This window comes from Ambystoma mexicanum, chromosome 9 (assembly GCF_040938575.1).
Source record: "Ambystoma mexicanum isolate Mex_15411 chromosome 9, UKY_AmexF1_1, whole genome shotgun sequence".
Taxonomy (NCBI): Eukaryota; Metazoa; Chordata; class Amphibia; order Caudata; family Ambystomatidae; genus Ambystoma; species Ambystoma mexicanum.
This window is the reverse complement of record NC_090931.1, coordinates 1,310,890,209-1,310,915,621: the sequence shown is the minus strand read 5'-3', so window position 1 is coordinate 1,310,915,621 and position 25,413 is coordinate 1,310,890,209. Positions and strand designations below refer to the sequence as shown.

The 25,413-nt window shown below is 48.2% G+C and overlaps 1 protein-coding gene across 2 annotated transcripts in view; it reads left to right on the top strand.

Annotated features, from left to right (window-relative positions):
- The window catches only part of PDIA5 (protein disulfide isomerase family A member 5), a 904,279-nt gene that overhangs the window by 452,291 nt on the left and 426,575 nt on the right, over positions 1 to 25,413 (top strand). For both annotated transcript variants that reach the window (XM_069616684.1, XM_069616685.1), the window contains exons 7-8: positions 13 to 73; positions 9,580 to 9,647. In XM_069616684.1, coding sequence (XP_069472785.1) covers positions 13 to 73; positions 9,580 to 9,647 — 129 coding nt within the window. The remainder of the gene's footprint in view (positions 1 to 12; positions 74 to 9,579; positions 9,648 to 25,413) is intronic.

The following is a 25,413-nucleotide window of genomic DNA, read 5'->3' as shown; positions in this document are numbered from 1 at the left end:
GGACCTTCATAGGATTTCAGAAAACTCATAAAGAAGGAAGACCGGCCTATGCTTGTGATGTTCTATGCACCCTGTAAGTTAATTTCAAGGATTCGTTTTATTGACAAATTTACCCGATGAGCTAAAGCTGTATTGTTGGCAAAGTCTTGGGATTGGTGATCTGTACGCAGAATTTTTGTCTTTATTGAAATGTTTGACCTGACACTAAGGTAAGCCAGAAGGATGGGCAGCAAGCATCGATCCCACCAGGCAGGCTACAATGTCTAATTCAAGATTATATTTTAAGTTTATGATCTCAGGAAATGCTTGGCAGATAAAATATAAAGTATACAAGTGCTTGCTTGAACAAATGCGAATCCAACAGTGTTCAATTAATTGCATTAGTCTTTGGTTAGCTTGGTCCCAATTGCAGCCATCACTTATGCTTTTTTCAAGCTTAACCAAGGAATACACCCATGTTCTTTGAACCTACTGCACTAACCTCTTGGGTTCCAGTACCACTTTAAAGACCTTTGCTAACGTGCATGTTTTTTGTGATTTGTTCACATTCAAAGGGGCACACCCATATGTATATTTAATCAACCCTGACGTGTTCACTAGTAGCACTTTGCAGAACAGCAAGAGATATTAAAACATGTTTAATTGTCTCAATAATTAGCTGTCCAATTTTACATTCTCACTACTCGTTTAAAAAAAAAAATGTAAAGCAAAGATTAGGGACTTGGAACTCCTGCCACAAAGTATGAATACTAAACTTAACTGCACAAAATAAATCCTTTGATTCTGAAGTAGTAATACAATATAACAATAGTTGACTCTGCCACAGATAGTATATACAAAATGCTCTTTTAGACTGATCGAACATGTAGGTTCCTAATCTCTCAGGTTATACCGGTGATTGTGTCCATTTATTTTGTACAAAAACTATGGATGGAAGTGCCATTTTTGAGACTGGCCTATTGAAAGTTATTACCATGCCATTCACTAAGTGGTCACGCTCCTACAAATTGTGAATGGGAGGTGCTTCGATTCATGAACAGAAGTATACAAATTCAGTTGTCTGGTCAAATCTTTCCTGGGCCCAAGGTCTTCCAGAGTAGAGGTTGCTGGAATACAAGCTTCTCCAATGATCACCACTTGTGGAGTACCACAAGGCTCCTGTTTGTTTCCAACATCAGACCCTTATTCGGTCTTTTGGATATATCTGGACGTTCAGTACACCATTCATGCTGAGGATACCCAGATTCTCTGAGCTATTGGGTAATTACACCCAGGACACTGAGGCTATGACATGAGTTTGTTTGGATTTACTCTTGGATGGCCTTCAATTCCCTGGCCCTAAATGAAAAAACAGGGCTCCTCATTATTGCATCTGGCATTCGGTTGAAGAAACTAGACTCACTTTTACAGTCATTTCTCGATCTTGGGTTGCAAGATACCCGTAGTTAAGACATTGGGAGTCTATTTGGATGCTGAGCTTTCCATGAAACTTCATGTCTCCCATATTCTCTCCTCCGGTTGCTACAATGCAAAGCTTTTACATCTAATAAGGCCATTTTTGTCCATCAAAAGCTGATCCTTACTTGCATCCGTTCTTGTCAATACAAGACTTAATTACTGTAAGTCTGTTGATTAGAACATCTCAAGTGAGTCTCTTCAGTCTATGCAAAATGGAGCTGTCGGGCCATATGGTCTACCCAAACGTGACAATGTGACACCTTCAAGATGGGAACAGCATTGCTCCTAGTGGAGCACAGGATTATTCACAAACTGCTCTCACTGACCTACAAATGTCAGACGGCTGTAGCTCCTCAATATTTTATGAACCGCCTAGCTGTTGCTCAGCCTAAGCTAAGCATGCGCGCAAGTAACAATCACACTCGCAGCCACACTTTAAGTTGGTGACATTTGGTGGGACGAGCTTGGATGTTCAAGCTCCCAAGGAATGGAGTGCCCTCCCCCTGTCCCTGTGGATGTCCTTGTCTTTGACAGTTTTCAAAAGAGCTATCAAAACACGTCTATTAAACCTGAATCCGGGGTTAGTAGAATTGACGTCACCTCCCAGTCGCTTCCATTAATTGTGATCACTTTTTTTTTTTGTGTGCGCCCTGAGGCCTGCGGGCATGTGACAGGGAATAAGAATTAAAAAAAATAATAATGTTTGAGCGCAGAAGAGATATTTACTTCCGTCAGGTTAAGGAGACAGTCAAAACAGAACTGATGATCTTCCTATGCCGATACAATCAAATGCATGGTCTATTGATTATTTTTTGTTTGCCTTTATTTCATTAGTCTTGATAGAATTTCATGCAGTGTTTTTTTTGCGGGAGTTTTAACTACTTCAGCCTGTGTAAAAATTCAGCTTTACCGTCTCCAGAACCTGAGTTTTCGGGGCCATTTGGGCCCTAGTCGCTCTAAGACTGTGGTGGTGACTTGGTCCAGTAAAAAATCTTGGTTGACATACAGTAATGAGGAAACATAAAAAATCTAATTTTGGTCATTTTTCAGCCAGTTGCTATCGGGCGCATTTGCCTTTTTTACATGCAGTCCCTACTGAATGTGGTTATTAAAAAGATTTCCAGGTTTAAATGTTGCCTAAATCGCCATTTGTCCTGGATGCGAGTCAGTTTGGTTGCACTGGTGTTGACGTCTGTTTGTTTGTAACCTGCAGGGTTTCTTCTCTACTCCTCAGTCCTGTGAGGGGTATTTAGTGTGGCGCAAAGAGCTGTACAAAGCATTTTCTAGCATCCCTGTGACAAAGCAATGGAACATAATGAGAGAAGAGTGACTGTCGCTACATACAGAAAAACATGCATCTGACCTCAGCCTTTCACATAGTCTAATGAAATCAATCCTGCATTGTAACCTCAGGCTATTTTTTCCCCACGTTTGAAAGCTTAATAATATTATACTTTAGTAGCCTACTTCCAAGTAAGGCACCACCCTGTCTCACTGCAAACTACGATAGCCTTGCATGACTTCGAATAAACTCTTTGAGGTGCCAGGTGTGTTTTTTTATTTTTACTCTACTGGTTTGAACACTTGATTCCCAACAACCTTCACCTTCGAATACAGTCTACTCTGCACTATGCCTCTCTCAGTGCAGGCTTGGAAGTCACTGAATTAAGATGCTGGTGTCTGAGCTGGGTACAAAGTATGGAGACGTCAGGGAAAATAAGCCACAGAACTTCCAGGCTTGCCTGGACAAGCATTCAAACCACACACGCATCCAAGATGGCATTTTCTGCAAACTTTGTTGCCTAAATTATCCCAACATTTTAGGACATACCCACCGCCTCCCCTTTGCAGAACCATAGTCTACCTAACACGACGAACACGCACCCAGACTACCAAGAACCATTCATTCTCCAGCATGGGGTCTGGCATGGATTCACATGCTCATGAATATTCCCCGTCGTCAGGCTGGGAATCCTCGGTAAAGAAAAAATCAGTATCGGTTTCGTTTCTGATCTGTCTTTCTTAGTAGTAACCAATCACTGATCTCTGGGTCATACTGCCCCCAGCCAATGACTGCCCTCTACCTAAGCCCCTCTCCTGGCAGCCATCCTCAGATTTTTATCGCACGTTCAAGTGTTGGGAGTCCTCATGTTTTAGCTCTCGAGCTTTTACTGCGTTTTCGCACTTTTTTCAGGAGATTTTTCTCATTTTTTCGGTTAATCGAGCCTCAAGCGCCACCGTTTCTACTTCCGATAACGGGGACCCATTTCGGAATTCTTCTATGCCCCTCAAGGGTGAAGTTTTTGTCAAGTTACGCTTCTTGGAGGATTGCAGAAGATCTGTGGCCTACCTCAACGGACATGGCCCGGGACAAGGGAAGCTCGACGCCCGGATCCAAGCTGTTCAGGAGCTGCCCAGGATGCGGATTGCAAAATGTTATCAAGTAGGACGAGCATTCGAGATGTCTCTACTGCCTTCATGAGGACAAGACGCACATGGAGAAGGACTGTGCGTTCTGCAAGAGCCTGTCGGAATGGACCAAGCAAGATCGTCGTTCCCGCCTCGCCGCCTGGCTGGAGAAGGGCACAGCAGGTGAGAAGGCGAAGGAAAAAGTCTGAGCGGTCTTCTAAGTCCTGTGAGGGCGCCCCGGTGACGGGGGTCCAACAGAAGGCCAAGCACCGTGAGTCCGTGGGCACCGAGAGCGCCGAAAGGTCGGGCTCCTCGGCTGTAAGGCAGGGCGGGACGTCCCCGGCACGATCAATCACAAGCCAGCACTCTGGTTCGGGGAAGAGGAAGTCTGAGAACCCGGGTAAGCTTCTGGAGAGGCCCCGGTCGTTCTCGAAGGGAGCGAGGCGATGACCCTCCCCCCAAAGCGAAGGCCCATGATGCACCTAAGGTGGTGAGGGCCTTGATCCACCCAGCAAAGGCCTCTGTCGGGGTTGTCGCAGCGGCCCTGGCAAAGCCGGCAGAGGCTACGCCAGTGGGAGGCGGCCTCGGGCCCAGAGTTTCCCTACCGCCGTGGAGGGAATCCTCTTTCCAGACCATCGTTAAGACCCCCGTTAAGACCCCCGTGAAGACCCCGGCGGAAAAAGAGGGGGGTGCGGTGGCCATTACGGACTCGGATTCAGCCTCCGGGGAGGATACGGTGGAAACCGTGAAAGGCCTCAACGAGAGGTTCATAGGCCTCAACGAGAGGTTCGAGAAGGTTCGATCCCAGGGGAAGGATCGCGCTGATGTGATCGAAGATGGCGACGACGAGGGCCCAGTGGAGCAGCCATCCCGTCCGTCGCAGCCATTACCCGAGCCCCAGAATTGCTCGGCGGCCATATTGTTGGCGATCCAATCCTTATGTACTGAGATGAGGACGAGGTTACCACGGACCCCGACGGAGGATCCAGAACCGGGCCCGTCGGGAAGCCCTCCGAACAAGCGGAGGAGAGACCACCCCGCTCCGCCCTTTGTGCCCGCGAGGCTTGTGGACCCCTCATCACCCTCGCCAGACCCTCGGGAGGATACGGCGACAGATACAGCGACGGGGACGGACAACGACAGCAGCGATGACCCAATGGACATCCCGTCATCACCCCCCCCCCGGGCCTCTCCGCCCGACGAAATTGTGTTTTTTCACGCCATGATAGCCAGGGCATCCGAGCTCTTCCAGCTCTGCCCTGAGGAGCAGATGAAGGTTTTCTTTACCAACGACGAGAGGCCAAGAGAAAGACGGTCCTCGCGGTGCCGTTGCTCGACGACATCTGGGACAAGGGGCTGGTTATCCTCAAGAACCCTTCCATGACACCCGCCAAGAGAGACAGGTACGAGAAGAAGTACCGGGTCCCTGATGCCGCCCCCTTGTGCCTCAGGGCCCAGCCCACACCGGACTCTCGTCTCGGCAGCGGCCAATAAGAAAGCAGCTGATGCGGTGGCTTCAACTTCCACTTCCCCGCCAGACAGCGAGGGCAAGAAGTTGGACTCCAAGAGACGAGTCATCTTGCCGACATTGCCGATACTGGATTTCGCCAACTTGTATACGGGGTTTGCCTCAGACGACGAGGATGGCTCAAGGCGACAGACTTTCGCCAGGACGTCCAGACCAGAGTGTTGGACATGCCGTTTGACGGCAAAAACCTGTTTGGAAAGACGGTGGACGAGTCCCTCAAGGCCATCAAGACAGACACGGAAACAGCCCGAGCCCTAGGAGTCCTTCAACATTCGCGGCCCTTTCGGAGCTCTGGAGGCAGACAGGGAGCCTCCAAGGGATCCAGCGGCGGCTCTTCTACTTACCGCCAGGCGGCCCGCTCCTTGTCCCAGGAGGCTTACAGAGGCCGTGGCAAGCAAGGAGGGTCTCGCCGCCGTCGGCAAGGAGGCCTAGGTGGCAAGCCCTCTTCCAAGCAGGACTGAACCGGCCGTAGCGTCGGGCCCCCACCAAAGCACCCCGGTGGGAGTCCGGCTGACGAAGTTTGTCAGCGTGTGGGAGTCCATCTCCACCGACCTTTTGGGTGCTGGACACCCTGGCCTGCGGACACTCGCTGGAATTTCAAAAGTGTCCTTGCTTTCCTCCCGTGGCCAGGAAGGAGAATCACGTCCTTCAACTGCTGTTGGAGGTAAGGGCAATGCTCAAGAAGGGTGCCATCGAGCTTGTCCCCAAGAGGCTCCGGGGCTCCAGAGTATACTCAAGATACTTCCTCGTCAGAAAGAAGACAGGCGATTGGCGCCCCATCCTGGACCTGCGTCGGTTGAACAAGTACATCAAGGCACAGAAATTCAGGATGGTCACCCTCCAGCACGTGCTGGGACAGCTGGAGGAGGGCGACTTCCTATCCTCACTGAACCTGGAGGATGCTTACTTCCACATCCCCGTTCTAAAAGGACACAGAGTTCCTCAGATTTGTAGTCCAGGGGCGTCGCTACCAATTCAGAGCCCTGCCGTTCGGATTAAAGTCGGCACCCAGGGTGTTCACCAAGTGCCTCACACCTGTGGCGGCACGGCTGCACCTGCAAGGGATCCACATCTACCCCTACCTGGACAACTGGCTAATCCATGCAAGATCAAGAGAACTCGCCGTCGAACACATAGCGAGGACCGTCCGCCTTCTCACGGAGCTGGGATTCGCCATCAACTACCCCAAATCCCATCTGGTCCCGTCGCAGGTGGCACTGTTTCCAGGAGTGAAGCTCGATACAGTGAAGCGACTGGCATCTCCGTCGGAAGAAAGGACAAAGGCCATTTTGGGCAAGGTGCAGCGCCTGTTAGCCACGGATGTGGCCAGAGTGAGGTCCATCAAGTCCCTCCTCGGGATGATGTCCTCATGCATCTACCTTGTGCCCCTTTGCAGACTTCGGATGCGTCCGCTACAAGAGTTCCTCGACGCCCGCTGGATTCAAGCGGCAGGCAGCTTCGAAGACAGGATCCCGCTCGACGAGGAGTTCCGTCGGGCGATTCTATGGTGGGGTGCCCGTGCGCACCTCGCGGCAGGCATTGACTTTCAGGCCACGGCGTATCAGGAGACGGTAACGACGGACGCCTCCCTGGAGGGATGGGGGGCCCACACTGGAGATCTCCACGCAAGAGGCCTCTGGCTCCCGGAGGAGAGGTCTCTCCACATCAACATCCTGGAGCTACGAGCCGTGTTCTAGGCGCTCAAATCGTTCCTTCCGTCCCTCAAGGACAAAGTGGTGAGGATCTTCAAAGACAACACCACCACGATGTTCTACATCCGGAAGCAGGGAGGCACCAGATCCCCAGCCCTATCCAAGGAGGCCCAGGATCTGTGGCACTGGGCCGTCGCCCAGGGGATGTTTCTAGTTCCCTTCCACCTGGCAGGAGTAAAAAACGCCATCGCCGACTCACTCGGCAGGGAGCTGCGCTCGTGCCACGAGTTGGAACTACGTCAGGACCAGGTGGATCGGCTCTTTCAACGATGGGGCAAACCCCAGATCGACCTGTTCGCGACAGCGACGAACTCCAAGTGCCAGAGGTTTGCCAGCAGGTTTGCACAACCGAGGAGCATGGGCGATGCTTTCTTGTTCCCTTGGGATGGCCTGTTCCTGCACGTGTTCCCTCCGTCGCCGTTGCTGCTCCGTCGCATCAACCAGCTCAAGAGGTCAAGGTGCAGGATGATCCACGTTGCACCGCCGTGGCAGACACAGATCTGGTTCCCGGACCTTCTGCACTTGTCAGCGTCCCCACCTATCAAGCTGGCAACGGACGCGGATCTTCTCTCCAGAGAAGGAGGTGCCATTCTCCATCACGACCCGGAGTCGCTGAACCTGTAGGCTTGGCTCCTGCAGCACTAGAGTTTGGAGGATACGATATCCCGGCTGACTGCAGAGAGGTTCTAAAGCCAGGGCGTCCTCAACTCTCAAATGCTATGGACATAAGTGGAAGAGGTTCTCTCTGGTGCCGTGCACAGAAGATTAACCCTCTGCGGATTACGGCCCCTCAAGTATTGCCTTACCTACCGTCGCTGGCCAAAGCTGGACTGGCTCACGCCTCCATCAAGATACATCTGGCGGCCATTTCCCGATACACCAGAACTACAGGACGGGCGTCCTTATGGTCTCATCGCCTGGTGAAGGAATTTATGAAGGGACTATTCCGATCGTTCCCACCGGTGAAGGTCCCTGCCCCGGCGTGGGAGCTCAACGTAGTGCTGACCAGGCTCATGGGGGCCCCATTCGAGCCTATGCATTCGGCGCCGTTGAAGTTCCTGTCGTGGAAGACTGCATTTCTTGTGGCCATCACCTGCGCACGACGAGTGGGAGAGATCCAGGCCCCATCTTGCAAGCCTCCATACTTGACTTTTCACGACACAAGGGTGGTGCTGAGGACGCACCCCTCCTTTATGCCCAAGGTGCCGTCGGACTTCCACCTCAACGAGCCCTTGGTGTTGCCAGTTTTCTTCTCGTCGCCTTCGTCTCCGGCCGAGAGGACTTTGCACTCGCTGGATGTGGCTAGAGCGCTGAAGTTCTACGTGAACCGCATGAAGTCTTCGGAAGATATTACAGCTGTTTGTGAACTTTGGACCTGTGAATCAAGGGAAGGCTCTCTCGAAGGCTTCCATTTCCAGATGGCTCTCTGGCTGCATCATGCACTGTCACCGGTTGGCAAACCGACCGCTGCCCGGCCGTCCGAGAGCCCATTCGACCAGAGCGGTCGCTGCTACCACGGCGTTCCTGTCTGGTGTGCCCCTGCTGGACATCTGCAGGGCTGCTACGTGGAGGTCGACGCACACCTTCACAAGATTCTACTGCGTCGATCGGGACTCCAGGGAGGAGTCCAGGGTCGGCCAAGCAGTGCTGCGCAACCTGTTCGCCTAAGGTGAGCCTGGTGAGGAGGTAAGAAATGCTTAATGTTGAGTTTTGATGTAATGCTTAATGTTGAGCCTTGCCACCTCCCGTGGTTGTGCATGTATGTACTGCTATGTATTCTTATATTCATGAGCATGTGAATCCATGCCAGACCACATGCTGGAGAAGGAACAAGTTACTTATCTGTAACTGTTGTTCTCCAGCATGGGTCTGGCATGGATTCACATGCAGACCCTCCCTCCTTCCCCTCTGCGGCTCTTCACTTGGTCATACTGCCACTTTATGTGCTACCAAATCTGAGGATGGCTGCCAGGGGAGGGGCTTAGGTAGAGGGCAGTAATTGGCTGGGGGCAGTATGACCCAGAGATCAGTGATTGATTACTACGAAAAAAGACAGATCAGAAACGAAACTGATACTGATTTTTTCTTTACCGAGGATTCCCGGCCTGACGACGGGGAATATTCATGAGCATGTGAATCCATGCCAGACCCATGCTGGAGAACAACAGTTACAGGTAAGTAACTTGTTCCTTCCCCCACTGAGCCCCCTCCCTGTTTGTAACATCTACTTCCTGCTTTCGCATCCTTCCGTCTTGCTCGCGCTTGTTTTATTACTTCAAGCAGACTGAGGTCTGGATACTGTTCATGGTTGCTCCACATGCCGGGCACGCATAGGTACTCTGTTATTACTACGTTGGTGATTTGGCACATTATAAAAGCATGCTAACGTAACACATTGTGCATAGAGTGGATGATTCACTTACTCCTACACATGTTGTATTGTTTCCTTTCCTTGCTCTCTCCTTTCACCAGGGTGTGGCGTTTGCAAGAGGATGATGCCAGCCTACCAGCAAGCGGCGTCTGATCTCAAGGGCACTTATGTAAGTCACGGATTTATGGTCGAAAATGTGTATGATTTGGTGCAAACTCAGGACTAAGCCCTTATTGCTTTGGTGCAATTAGGTTGACGGTGAAATTCAGAGAGCGTAATAAATTACCCAAAAATTTGGCAAAACTCATGCCAACAAATGCCTCACATAATTCATCCTCGGAAGAAGCAACAGTAAAAACCAAAATGAAACGGTTTTATGTGATTTTTTTTTTTTTTATTTGGTGGGGTCACCCAAACCCCTTGATTTTCTACCCTTAGAATGCCACCCTTACCCCATCTCGACTCATTTTAACCCCTTACCTCATTACTCTTCATATATTTAATACTTGCTGTGTTTTTCGGGATTATGGTCTTCCGTGAAATGTACCACTCTTGAATTTATTTTTGATAAATTGACTGGATACCAATTAAACTAATGGAGAAGCTTTTGTGAATATAGCAGCAATTTAAAAATGTAGAACTTTGAAGAATTACTGGTGAGATAAACTAATGTGTCCATCAGTATTTCCCAAAATCTGACTAGTGACCAGGGCGTAAAAAGACTAGGATAAGCAACTCTTTTTGTAATGTATGTTTTCTGTAGAGAATACTCCATACTCTGACTTCTTAAGTAAGACGAAAGCTAAAAATGCACTAATTGCTACAGAAGTGTAAAGGAGTTTCTGTGCAAGAGCAGAGAGCTTATACCAAGTTTGCAATATTGAACCAAACAGCTACCAGTTTGTAAACACTACGTGTTAAAAGGCGTTTTATTGCTAGGTCTCCTGCTTGAACCCAGACCAGATTGGTGGTACCAAAAACAAGCGTGTTAAGCTATCTGGCTCTGCTGTCCTAGATGGCATCACAATGCCTTTTCCCGGGGGTTAAATGGAGATAATTGTAGGACGTTCTATTCCTTAGCAACAGAGCACAAAAGACAGGTTTTGGTCTGCTCTACTCTGCTTCATCCTGCCCTTCAATAAACATTCTCCAATCCCAAGATGCACCATGCTGCCTGAATGCACACTGGCATGTAGTGAAAAGGATTCCATTAAGGGCACTACTGAATTTAGTTCAGAAAGGTTCAGTCAGTACTATATACAATGTTGGTCAACTCAAAAAGGGGTCAGAATGATAAGTCATCTTGGTTCTGTCAAAATTCTCCATCTCTTCCCCAGTGTCCCTCTATCTTGGGTACAAAGTTGCTTCGAGTGAAATCCTGGTCACTGCTTGGCCTCTGATTGGCCAAGGTCGGTGCTGCAGGTATTTGTGTTGACCTCCGAGCTCCTTTAGCAAGTTTCACAGTATCTCCCAGAAGTGAGGTAGGGCTGGAAGTGTCTCGATGTATCTCATTGGGTTCGAGCTCACACATCCCTATACTAGGCTCCTAAACCGACTGCCACCCAACCCAGTATTCCCTCCTCGCCAATTCAACAGTGACTTGTGGGTATGGGCCGCCACTTGCCCTCGACGCTAGCTCTTCAGGTGGTTTTCGTCTAACCTCAACATTCTTCCATGTGTTCTTTCCTCCCATTTCTCTGCCAATAGATACACTTGTGCTGTGTTCAACTTTGACTGTCACTGACCCTACGTCTCCAAGGGAATGTCCACCATCGTCCTTCCGCGTTTCCCACCACTTCTCCCTTCCTCCCACTACCATTCTTTCCTACTTGCCACTTTCCATCTTCTCTTTAGATCGTTTGTCTCTCTCTCTCTCTCTCCCTCCACTTCATCTCCTCATATTTCTGCCCTCTTCCTCCTTGATGTTCACATCCACGGCCTCTTTTTCTTCTGCACCTTCATTGGTCATTGCCTTGCTGCTCTAAAAGCGCATACCTATCCATCCTCTCTCCTGATTTATATACATGCCTATCCCCTCCCCCTGAGTCAGCTTTAACGTCACAAAGGACATCTGGGAAGCATAATCGGTTTGCTCTGGGCGTTTGCGGTGGATGAGTGGGTAACTAGTCCAGGTGCAGAGTATTCACTTCCCCAGGTTTGCCGTCCACAGAGGACCGTCGCTGTATCCGGCTGGGCAGCCATCTTAGTTTCAGGATTTCCTTTCCATACCTGCATATGTGACTGGGAGCAGAGCCTGCAGGACTTTACTCTGCTCCACATTCATTCGACCCCTTGGTATTTACCTGGCAAGAGTCTGTGGGGCCTTTATTACAATGCCTGCAGGATGCCAATGCTTTGGGTCTGTATGAAGATACACTGCGATTAGTAAACACTTTTCTTAGGCTCCATCTTGAAGGGGCAGTAGGGCGAATACGACGATTCGCTGCCAGACCATTCCCATGCTGTGGGGCGAAGTGAGGGGGATCCACTTGCAGAACACTGCTTGACCCCCATATCATGTAGCTGGTGTGGCCCCTGGATTGCCTGACGCATGCAGTTAAGGGAGAGGCAGTGGCTATGCTAGACCGGATTAAGCCAGCCTTAAAACAATGCATTCAATTTCCTGGCATATTGTCATTGATTTGATTACCAGTTTCCACATCTTCCAGTCTGTGATCAGTTCCCTACTTGCACATATGTCCAACTGACTTTCAATAAGTTTAATTTTCCTCTGCAGTCATTCATTGGTGATCATGAAATGCCTTGTAAACCTCAATTTCTCTCAATTCATTCAGGGATTGTATTGCTTTCAAAAGTTCTATCCTCTTTTTTAAAAGTCATCTTTTATTGGCTCCGTGTCTGTGCAGAAGTTACTTCAGGACTAAATCTCAAACGTACCCACTGAAGGAGTCTTGAATTTTCACACACCGAGATGACGTGTGCACATATTGCACATGTCTTGATTTAATGCAACCACGAAAAAGCATCTAACCCTGAGTAATCTGTACAGTTTGTGATTTGACAGTGGGCTGTTTACTTTGGTCTTCTATTTCCTGAAAAGCTTCGTCTGAAATTTCATATACTATTGGATGTTGATAATATCCTCAAGAAGGAAACCTTCAGATGCTCTCGGCCCTACCATTCATTAATGGAGTGTTAAGGACCGTCGCGGGGTGAAGGAGACTGGCTTGGCTGGTTATGCCTTGCTGGTCATGTCATTACGCTCTGGCCACTGCAGTGACTTGGGGTTGTTACCGGCCAACCTACACCCTCTTCCAGATCCTTAACTCTAACACACCTGGGTCCCATATGGCTGCTAATTCACTGTGAAGCACAACAATAGAAAAAACAAGATGACAGCTACACAATATGCGACCAACGTGCCTTTTCTATGTTGATGGCGGGCATCTGGTTGGTGAGGAGTGGTGACGAGGGACAAGTATGGGCTGAGTGACGCACAAAGTTGCCAAGGAATGTAGGTTTTTACAGTAGTGTAAGCTCACCATCCAAGCCTCCTGTGTGGCTGACACCACTTTAGGTGCAAATTCCTCCTACCCTACCTCAGTCAGCCTCTGCCTGCATTCAGTCCTGTTTGTGGTACTTTAATTGCTCCTGGCATGTAGGCTTCCTGATGGCAATGACTGTATTGTTGACTTTTCCTTCTGATTCTGACACTTGTCATAGATGGCCTCAAAAAAACAACGTGTGTTGCATCCAGGGAATTCATCCCCTCTCTCTAAAAGGGATCCACGACCGCCCCCTTTTGGACCTTGGAGGTGAGCCTGCTAAGCTTAACAAACCCTAGGGGATGATGCAAGTGGGGGTGACCCCCGACCCCCTGAGGACAGGAGAACCCCCCAAGAGGGATATCAATAATCATCCCTATTCTCAAGACCCCAATGTCTTGGTTAGCTATATGGGACTTAACTTTTGTAATGATTTGAAACTTCATGGAAGGATGGTTGCCATCGTTTCTGACCTTCTGTGTGCAGAGCATTCACCTGGGCCAAGGAAGCACTGGCTGGGCCGACCACCCCAACCCCCCCCCCCCTCCCCACACCCCACCCGTATCAGAGAGCAGTCTAAAGGGCCAATGCACAAAGTAGAGCCGAGGAGACTGCAGTGCCAAAGGGGAGAGAGGACCTCCTCCTTGGAGACATGGCAGGAAACGCAAGTGCGTACCCCCAGCCTGACAAAGAGAATCGCGGTAGAGCTTGCAGAGTGCTCACAGCCCTGCTGGAACCGCCCCGGCCAGAGTAGCTGGTGCATGAGAGCTGGAAAACTAGCGTTCTGAGATGCCAGTACCCAGACGGGAGCCTGGGGGATAACTGGACAAGCTCCACGCAACTTACGAGGCCAGTAGGGAACCAAAGAAGTGGTTCCACAGTTGCTGAACTCCCAGAGTCTCCCAAGAAGCACCACCAATGGAAAAGAGGTATGCAGTGGCTTCTGGTACTAAGGAGAGGAAGCAAATAGAAATTGAGCCCCAGGGTGGGGTAATCCCAAAGCGGGCTGAGATGCCAAACCCCACCACTGGGTAGGAAACCTGAAAGCAGAAGGGCTAAGAGACAAGAGACCAAGTGGGGTGAGACAACGCTGACCCCTAGGCGGAGGATAGGAGAAACCAAACCCTAAGGTGGAGTGGGAAGCCAGAGAACCCAGGGTGGGGTAAGAGCACTGACACTAGGTGGAGGTAAGGGACACCAGACCACAAAGACAAGTGAAAAGAAACTAAACCAAAGGTGGGAGAAAGACGAAGTACGACCTAGAAGGGGAAAACTCCTGGTACTTTCTTGAATTTAGGAAATTAATTGGAGGTGGGGGTAGGCACAGGCCAGACGTCCCCATGTAAGACATGAATTGGACTGCACTCCACAGCGCTCCCCTCCTCCCCCATTCTACTGCTCTCCTCTCTACCACTCTCCCTTCTTCTTCCATCTCCACGGCCCGCCCATCCATGACATGCGCCTCCACGACTCGCTCCTCTACTACTCTTCCCTCGTCACTTTACTGTGCTCTCCCTCCACTACTGTCCTCCCACTCTACAATCAACCCATTCTACTAACTCACCGTCCCACCTTGCACACTCACACCCAAGTACCACTTTCTCTTTCACTTAACAACCGATACCTGACCTTGCACATGCTCTTTACAATCTTCAACCATGTTCTTCTGCACAGTCCTTCCTCTTATTCTCTTGGTTGGCCTCCTCCTTTGACCTCACCCAAACAACCCACACTGCCCTGCCTCCAGCTTCTCCTTTTATTCTGCTCCTCCCCCTACCATTGGTCCTGATGTCCACCTGTATCCTATGCCAAATGAGTAGCTTATTTCCCCAAGGTCAGTTGGTACAGGTGTGAGGCTTTCATAGGCCTCGGAATACCAGCCCCCTCTTCCAACTTGCGTCTACCAGAGTTTTTCCATGGTGGCCCATGACAGGCAAAGTCAAGTTCATAGGCATGTGTTATTTTAGCTAGGGTCCACCCGAGTTCTGCAGTGGCAACCAGTTTCAATTACATTCCCCATCAAAGTTCTTGTTTGCGTGATCTTCCCAATGCAAGGACTGCGTGAGCTTTTCGACGGGCCGTACAAACCTCATTCACTCTCGCATCTCTAACAGCTATAGCGTGAATCTTACGAATGGCTGGTTTGCAGCTCTTATCGTTCCGTGGTCCTGCAGTTCATCACTGGTTCTGTCGTTGTGGGATTGCTTGCTTCTTTCTCCACTGCAAGGAGTTCTGGGTGTTTAGTCTTGGAAAAACATAGAAAGATACCTGCCATGTCCTGTGCTGGCCAGTTATGGGTTAATAGACAGAGCTTGACATTTGTAACCAGGCACACACCGGAAGGGCAGAGACCGGGGTCCTTCGAACTCCGACGACCATGCCTCAAAGTACGACTGGCTCTGGAAAACAGCATGGTAGGCCACCTGCCACAGGTTGAGATGGCGCCCCATAGCCTATTGGGAGGATCCGGTCTCTTACCCTGTCACAAAAGTGGTATTGTGCATTTGTGTTCTTTAATAGCATTGAAAGAATCATCAGTGGCACCTCTGTGACTGGCAGACTATATGTAAATTAGCACTCATTGACGTCTGTGGACCGCCTTTTTCGAATGAAACCACCCCCCTTTTCAGCAGTGTGGCCCTGGGTTTACTTTGAGACGGGATGTTGTCTCAGCAGAGCATTGTCAAGCTTCCAGGGATCAATCTAACATTTTTGCATTGAAACAGTTGCTGGAAATTGGCAGTCATTCTAAAATGGCTGCCCACAGAAATCAATCTGAGTGCCGGTTACAGGGCTAATTCACATATGTACGTGTGTACTCTATTGTCATTCGCCAAGGTGCTTTTGATTAATACATTCATGCTTTAAAAACAAATATTTTTAAAGCAATGCCATTACAACTACTTGAAATATCTGCCGTTGTTTGCCAATATTATCCTTGTTGATAGCTTCTGTTCTTGCAGCCCCAGAATCTGTTTGTACCTGAATTCTGGCGCAATATTTGTCTAAATGAAGGTTATGTCTGTTGTAAAAGCTCACTTGGCAGGGCTGTGGAGGCCAGGTCCATGCTCTAGGAAAACTAACCTACAAGAAATAACGCACATTCTTTAAAGATATTTTTGCTTGCATTTATTGCTGCTGTTATTTGGACTTGAATGAAAGATTTCAGTTAGATGTATTTTTTTGCTAAAGAATGGTATAGTACACAGAACCTTTATTAAAACGGTAGCAATTACTACACCAGTATTCTGAACAATAGTTTTATCTTTGGACCATTTTAAAGTAGGCATTTGTTTTTTTGTAATGTTTATATGGGCTACATATTGATATTAAGATCTCATAGTGAATATAATCTATAAAAAGTGAATTCTAACCTCTTGGTGGGTGCACCTGTCTCTGCAGTTCAGTGCTCTTCAAGTCCCTGGGCGCTTTTCCACATCTAGTACACTGCTCTTCTCCCCCTCCACTGCCTCTTATGCTTTCAATCTCAGATTAGGGGTGGTGTTAGGGCTGGAAAAGATCCGGGGCTATGCTCATGTCGGGACTGTCAGGGCTCTGGGCTAGCTGGGCTTTTGGTTGTAGGCCCTGAGCTTCTAACCAGGGATACAATCAAGACCCCGCGGCTATATCCCCCCGCTGCCCCCCCCCCCGCCTTTAGCAACGCCAAGTAGCATCTTCCTGATTGAGTCAGTAAAAACTTTATTTGGTCTTCGGGCATACAAGTATGTATTCTTTAAAACATTTATCATTAAAACCCTGCAAGTGTATATGAACATGCTCTATTTTAATGACTACTTCTCTGACGAACATTGCAACAACGGCATGCCTTCTTTTAATACCCACCCACGAATAGCAATTAAAGTGCTCCTTAAATAGCAGCATTGGCAAAACAGATTGTTGTTCTTCAATAATATATAGTGTATTCTTTTAAAGTGTACAAGATAGGCAAACTAAATCATGATTTCCAATGCTACATGAATGGTTCGTATAAAGTGCAAGTACTTGAAGTGCAGATATAACAGCCAATGGTCATGGGTGATGAATTTGAGTAAACAACCGGGTTCCCCCACTTCATTGAGGTCGGTTTAGGACTTCCAATATGGAAGGTATAAAGTTTCTGTGCAAGATGCTTTTAATAATGGGGTACAATAAAAACTCAAATATAACTTTTTAAAATATGAGTAAAATGTTTGAGAGTACTTTCCCAACAAAGAGCGCCGTCAGATGTCGTTCATATGTAAGTAGTAAAAGTGGGCTATGGCCCCATGTCCTCAGCAGTGACAGGTTGGATCGAAGATAAAAGGTAGTTTTACTTAATCCGTCAAACCCTGTGTATATATCTAATCCTATACATCTAATCTAAATCTAAGATGGGAGCCAGCTACGACCATCAAACAATAATACAGTCCTGGTGGAGTCTAGTCAAATAAAAAGGGCTTATACTAAAATAAACTATTGCCAATCCTTACCTCTGTGCTACAAAATAGTGTGGGATAATGTTCACAAAATGATGTCAGGATGTTATGACCGGTCTCCCTTTCCCATATTTTTAGCATGGGACAAGGGCAGGACTCTTGAGCACAGCACACTCTTGGGCTTCTCCAGCACAAGATTACAGTTCCTTTTCCTCGATATCAAGGCTTTCTGTGCCCAAGTCTCTCTTATGCAAAGTCTCCTGCCCCAGAGGGCTTGATATATCAAAACAACAAACAAAAGTTCCTTCTAGTACTCTTCACATCGGGTGATTACTCTTCACCCTTTTATTCCCCTCAGCCAGGCTCAAATCACTGACTCACTGTGGACATCCCTCAGTCGGGTTCATGCTTGTCATCACAATGTTCATGGGTATCTTCCCTATTTACCCCCATTTGCAGGCATCCCTCAGTCGGGTTCACGTTTGATATGATATGGCATTTATAACGCACCTATAGACAAGTGTTTTAAGGCACGACGAGGCAAGGGAGGGGAAACAGAGGGAAGCCGGACAACGATCCTACTAGGCCAGGTGACATTGAGATCACGCAAGTGCAGGGGAGGGAGGAAGGGGAAAAGTGTGGGAGGATGGGGAGGTGCAGTACATAGGATAACAGTGAAATAAAGACAATAAATGAAAGTGCGGCCCAGCTGGTGGCAAGTGTAAGTGCAGACATCAGGGGTCAAGTGCTAGTATGGGGTGTAGGCATACAGAAACAGTCCCAGAGTGCAAGGGTTGCCAAGGGGGCAGTGCAGGTGTGCAACTGGCGGGGAGGTGACCTGGGCCCGAGATCAGTGCAGTTTCAGATTCAGCCAGATCAGCTGGGGAGAGGAGGAGAGAAAGCAGAAGCTAAGAGGAAGGTCTTGAGGTGCTTTCGGGACAGGAGATGTTTCTCAAGTTTCAGAGAGGCTGGGAGCCTGTTCCAGAGGGAGGCCCCAGCAGAAGAAAGAGATCAACCACCAGCTCGCTGTTTGGAGAAGCGACTGACCCTGAGAGAGTTGGAGGTGGATGAGCAAAGAGCTCAAGAAGGAAGATATTTAGGAAGAGAGAGTTGAAGGTATTGCGGTCCCAGGCCCCAGAAGGGCTTGTGGACAATGCAGAGGGTTTTGAACTTAATCCTCGACCACCACTAGGAGCCAATGTAGAGATTTCAGTCCTAGAGAGATACAATAGGCTTAAGGCCAAGGACAAGTCTTGCATTTCTGTTCTGGATGAGTTGCAGAGGGCGCAGAGTAGAGGCAGGCAGATTTAGAAAGAGGCTGTTGCAGTAGTCCCGGATAGAGAGAACCACAGCTCTGGAGATGGTGAGCTTCTGGGGCAAGGTCAATTATCACAGTTCACTTAGTTTTCACAATGTGCCAGACATTCAACTCTACAAGTGACACCATCTGCTGCCTCCCCTTAGGCCTCTTGGTCTTTGTAGTTTCGCTAACCAAAAGGTTCTTAGTTCAATACCTTCACTTTCTTTCATCAGAGGGGTACCAAATAGAGACCTTCGAATGAGCACCCACATTTCACCGCACCACTCTGTCTGGTTCCAATTTCACTCACAAAAGACCTCTGTCTATCTTTTATCTTCACATACAATGTTGCCACTGCAACCATGAGTTTAACACAGTCCAGTCCACTATCAGTTTCTTCCGACTCGCCGACTGTGCTAAACTTGTTGGCTTTTCCTTTCTCGCTGGAGTCAAGGATGGTACCACAATGGCAACAGCTTCTCCCCGCCCTGGCAATCAGTGAAGAAGGGTTCCACGTACCGCTGACATCAGACACACCACTCACCAGCTGTGATTCCCGGTCTTGCATTTGCTTTCACAGAGGCTTTGCAGGTCTGGGTTTGTTTGTGCATTTATATAGCTCTACGAGCCCTCATGTATCTTAGCGCTGCTTATTTCCCAAAGTGTGTGGTGCTCATTTATCAACCTCAGAAGGATGAAAGGCTGAGTTTGGCGCTGCCGGGATTCGAAACTACATCAGCAGGCTCTGCACGGATGTCAAAGCGAGGGTTGAAAAGAGGAAGGGCAATTCCCTCTTGGTCTTCCTTTCAGATCTCTCTGCTTTTCTCCTCCGTTTGAACTGCCATGCCGGAATAGCTGCTTCTTTGTGCGTTCGGCCTTGATTAAAGTGTGCTCTCATGCTCTGCCTTTTATCCCTGTGGGGAAGGGAAAGGGCAATCAGTTGTGTGTCGTTATCAGCAATTGCCTGACTGTCTGACCCTTTTGTAGGGACATGTCGGGTAAACGTCTCTGGTTTTAGTCCATTGTATGAGAAAGTGTTTCTGTTGGAAAAGGGGTGGGGGTAGACTTTCTAAGTATCCTACAGGGCAGGATGGGGAAAAGGTGTCATAAGGAAGGGGATACTACGTCTCAACTTTCGCTGTCCCACTTCCACTCCCTGAAGACCCATCTCCCCCATCCACTGTATCCTCCCGCACTGGTCCACCCCCAGGAACTGGATCCAATAGCGATGGCCGTGTCTTGGCCTCCTGGATGACAGATCCCCAGGGACTAGCGGGTGAGACACCTTCAGGTTTCTCACAATGGGGAGCACGGAAATGTCACTGGCAGCTTCTTGCATCTGACTATCCATTAGTGCGTGGTGCATACTCCTAGTATATTGCATGGGCAACCAATGAAATCATTCACTTTTTCAGCTCAATAATTTAACTAATTGTTTAATAGACTAAAAAGGTAGTTCTTTTCTTTGGCTGCCGCATGGAAGTGTGCAAGTATCAGTAATTACAGTAAAGGCTGTGCGAGTCTTCATCTTGGTTTTGGCTTGTCTTTAATGTGTGACCAGTATGTCGAGGGGAGTAAGGTGCTGCATTTTATAACAGATGTTCATGCATGTACAGAGGGCGAGGCTTGTAAGGAAAGGCTGAGCTAAGGGCTCTGAGGCTGCACTGTGGAAAGCGTAGCTGTGGCACCAAAGCATCTGATAAAAAATGACATCTCCTTCTGAAGTATACAAGAGACTTGTGTGCTTGAGCTGAGCACCGACTTAACAAAATGTCTTTTAAGGAACGAAATACATTGCTTCAAATAAATCACACTGTATGTGAACTCTTTTTCTGCACAACTTTAACAACGCTAGGAGTGACTTGCTCGAGTTGTGGTGTGAGCATCCCGGCTGCGGCATGTTCAACACGCTTAATTTGAGCTTGTACAGTGTCAACACGCCACCAGAGGCAGCATCTAAACACTTGTCAAGTGGCGGGGAGAACAAGGCGGAATTCAAATGCTCTGGAGCACAAGTGGGTCTTGAATCCTTTTCTGATGGGCAAGTGGTTCGCTGTAGCTTGGATGTGTGAAGGGAGTCCATTCCTAAGTTGTGGGCACCAAGGGTAGAGCAGAAGGAGGGATGCAGACGAGGTCGAGAGTGGAAGATCTTGCAGTGCGGGAAGGCGTGTAGTGAGGTTGCTTATTCCTGAGATAATATGGGTAATTTGGGTAATCTGGGTAATCGGACGCACTAGAGGTTCCACTAATCCCGGCCAGAAAGAATCCAGGACATGAGGGTTGCAACATTTTGAAGGAGAAAATGAAGGGGAGTAGCTCTAAGGACTTAATAGGTTTGGCAGAATGTTTTTTTTTTATTGTAGACTTGTTCTTCTATTCATCTGCATTGATTATGATCAGGTTTTGTATCTAAATGTTATAAATTGGTAATTATTTTTTTTTAAATAAGGTTTTGGCAGACAAAGCAACTTTGTCATGGGTTCCACATTTTCTGAACATGAGTGTCAGGTTTGCCAACGTGTTCATGTCAAGTAATGTGCCTCTGCGGGGCAACACTTTTGGAGAGGAGGAGAATTTAGGATTTAGACCTGTTCTCATGAAAGTCGTTTTTCATTCAATGTTCATGACATCAGAGCATTCTGTCACATGGAGAACGCTGGAATCCTGTTCTAATTGTAAGTAGATTTGGGTGTTGGTGTAGGAATCAAAATCTGAATGGCCCTTTAAAATAGATGTTAGCCAATTAGCGTGCCTCCTCAAAGGTTTCAAAGTCAAAAAGGAAGAGCCTTGGGAAATGTCATACAGCCGAAGGCAATGGTGTGAGGTGAAGCGGCCTAATACTTGGGTGTAAATACAGTGAGACAGGATGGGGATGGATCATGAATCTGGGTGATGGAAGATAACCTTTCTATGGACCTGACTGCTCCGCGCACTGGTCACCCTGTGAGCTCGGGCCCAGGCTCCTGCATGTCCAGTTTTCCTTGCACTGCCTCTGGGCTCCCCAGCACTTGAGGTTCTGTATCTGCAACCCTACCCTCTCTCTGCACTTATGAGCCACCCACTGGCTGCTCTTGTGAGTTAACTGCACTTCCACCTTCGCCTCCCTCCCCCCTGGCACTTCTCCTCTTCCCTCTTCCACGCACTTGCGCGATCTGAATGACACAAGGCCTAGTACGATCGTCATTTTGTCCTCCCTTTGTTTCTCCCTCCTTGTCTTGTCGCGCCTAGAAACACTTGTGTAGAGGCGACTTATAAATGCCACATCATAGGGTGGTAGCCTGTATAGTTAGTAGCCGAGAGGTCAATGACAATTAGGGATGCAGAGTATCCTGAGACAGCTGCTTAGAGAAGCAACATGAGCACACAGTATAGTTTGTGGATGAAATTCACACCGGCATTCTTTTAGAATGAGACATGCTTTCAAGTGGTTGAACAGAATGACCCGGAATGATGGCATTACAAAAATCCAGCCAGGATGAAACAAAGACCTTGACAGCTATTATGTGATGAGAAAATGGCACAAGAAGAAGAGGTTGCCTAAATCTTATTAGAACATGAAGGTCGTTAATAGCCCCCAGCCACCCAAACCAAATGACCTGAATGCAGTCAATAACTACGGATACTGACCGCATCGCAAACATTCTGACTTCAGACGCAGATGGGGAAACTGTAGCAAGCATTTCTCTACATTCAAGAAAACAGTCGTGCAATTTCCCGGCAGATTATTTGTTCTCTACATTTTAATTGTGACAAACCGCATTCAATGTATCTTACCCTGGTGAAAGCTAAAACCTGAATCGATGCTTTCACTTTCGTACAGAGAATCTGTTCACCTTTGCATTACAAATAATGCATGTTCATGATAAAAGTTTACACTTTAACCAATTTTACAATGAAAAGGCTTATCATATAAAGACAAACTTATTATTTAAATATTGCAACATAACCCACGTTTAATCTACTAACATGTTTTGTGTGTTTACTTTACTAATTGTCAATTTTCTTTCACCAAACCACTACAACTGCAAAACATATATTGCAGTTGCCCCTTTGTCCCATTATCCGTTAGATCTCAGAAGGGGGCATTATAATTGGATAACGACCTTCACTTTGTGTAAGGCTATAGAAGATGGGTTAAACATAACTATTATGGACATCTGGAATTGAAGTGTATGGATGGTGTCCATCATAATTCCAAAGTCTCTCACTTAAGTGCCTGGCATAGGGCACGGTTCCATGAACAAGTCGATTGTGTTTTCTGCCAGGCTTCCTTTGTAAAGTTGATGGAACACTAATATTTCTGAAAATGTTTCTGGTAGCCATGCACTGTCAGATTACCCTGCAAATCTGGATACCGAGAGCTTGAGCAAAGCCTGCTGTCGTATGTGTCATTTGTGAAGTGAAGTCGTCAGAGATGCTCATCCTGGGACAGCAAAGCGCACGAGCTTGGACCTGGATGTGTATATAGTCGAGTAGCCACTTACTGGGTATTTATTGCCAGGTAGGTGCTTAAACAGTAAAGGTCTGAGTCCTGTGACAAAGTCCCCAGCCTTGTTTTGGGGACACTTGCTGCGGTGACGTAAGTGGCCAGGGACCTCCAATGCCAGTGGATGATGCTGGGGGGGACAATATGGGAAGGACTACCTGGTCACCCTCGCTGTGAGCACTATTTGCTACTTGCCCTCTAAGAGAAAGATCTGTTTGGAAATAAGGACCAACAACCTCACCCCCGAGCGCCTGTACCCCATGCAACAACATCTGCATGCAAGTGAAACCCAAATACACGCTCAGAAAACACTTTTCAGGGGATTGAGAACATAATTTGCTATTAGCTTCTGGATTCCAGCTGTACTGTGCAAGCGCTTAACAGAAGAGGGGAATTGGATGCAGCTCTGCTCCTTGTGCCAACCATGGGCAGATGTGTTATCCAGTCCCAAGGTTGTCGCAAGCATGCCTCCACGTACTTCCTTAGTTCTGGCTCACACTAGAGCTGAGCCACAATGTTTTTTTTTTTAATCTGACCAAAGGCGGGGTCCACCCCCCACCCCTCTAAACCAGGAGTCTGTAACTCCCAGTTAGTGCTATTGAAAGTTGACTCCTACTGTCTCGCGCTGTCTTGTACTCCAAGTGATGACCTAAAAGATGACTGTCTAGACTCCCTCAGAGAATTCTTAGCTGTCCCTACTCTATCCATGTGTTAGTGATCTAATTGGATCTTGGTTAGTACCTTACAAACACAATGATCGATTCAGTCTTGGTCTATCAAGCTCAATCGCGCCTCGCCCCTTTACAACTCTTCTGATCTTCTCCCCATTACTCCTCCCACCACTCTACTTTCCCTATGATGTCATTCATGCTAGATTCTTCCTCCATCCTTTGATGGTACTCCTCCTTTCACTTTTATACTCCTCCATCTCGCTCTGCAACTCCCTTCTTCCCCCTATTACTACCTCATCCCCACTACTACCACCACCTCCTGTACACTACTTCCTCCTCCACACTACAACTACTCAATCACCCTTCATTCACCCAATATAATTTGCTTCACAAACACAACTTACACTTCCTTATCTACTCACACCCCACACAAACGCCCACACAGAACTACATTCAGACCTTAACCAATACCTCGCCTTCTCCACAAGCCACCACTCCCTCCTTCCTCCTGCTCGTCTCTAGGTCTCTCCACCTCTGTCTTTACACATAAAATCCAAACATCCTGTCCAGGGTTTAAATCTCCCCTCACCCTGTGAGGAATCGTCGGCTTTCCCCGACCAGTCTAGCTCAGTCTTTCCTGGCTGGGGTGTATATACACGTGCAAAGTGTGACGAAACCAGGGAATTCGTCCCTTCGCCACAGGGAGAGCCACACTGGTCGAGACTAGAGAGGTGATCCTGCTACGCAATGCCCTCCTGAGGAGATGGGGCAAGTGGGATCCCATTAGGGGTGACTCCTCTCTCTGGACGATGAATGCACAAGTAATGATTCCATCCCATCTCCCTTCACTTCAAAGTCCACAGTGTTTGTTGTATATATGGGAATTGAACAAGGCAATCGTGTACAGAGCCCTTTTAAAGTGGATGGCTTGGTTTCAGACCTGTTTTTGTTACCTCATCCCCATGAAAACCAGGACCAATCGCCCCTGCTATTCCAGGGAGGAACCTAAATAGAGCTGGACATCACAGAGCGAGCAAGGGAGAATCAGCCCAAAAGTGAGAAACACTGGCTTTTGCAGACGCGCAGAGGAAGGAGTCGCTCTCTCGCAGGAGGAGCTGAGAGCCACACAGTGGGTGTGGTGGGTGGAGACACTAGGTAGTCTGCGGAACGCTTCTGCTTCAACAAAGGGGGAGACCCCAACTAGCCTGAAGTAGCTGAAGAAGGAAGCAAAACCGAAGGAAGCAAGACGTGCCGGTGCCCTGTCTTGCCGACGCCAAAGCCCTGAGAAGGGAGAGCCAGCGCAGAAACAGCCGACTGGCCAGACCAACAACAGGAAAGAAGGTATGCAGTAGCATACGAGGAGGGTGGTGAGGCCCCAACCAAGCCCATGCTAGGCTGAGAATAATATTATACCCGGAGGGGTTAAGAAGCGATGAACCAAAACCGGCCGAGCAGGCCTGTGACTCACTGTGGGCTGAAACTGACTACCCCACGAGGGGGCGTGAGCGGCAACAAGCTCACTCTGGCTAAACAAATGCAAAGCCTGTGCAAGGGCTA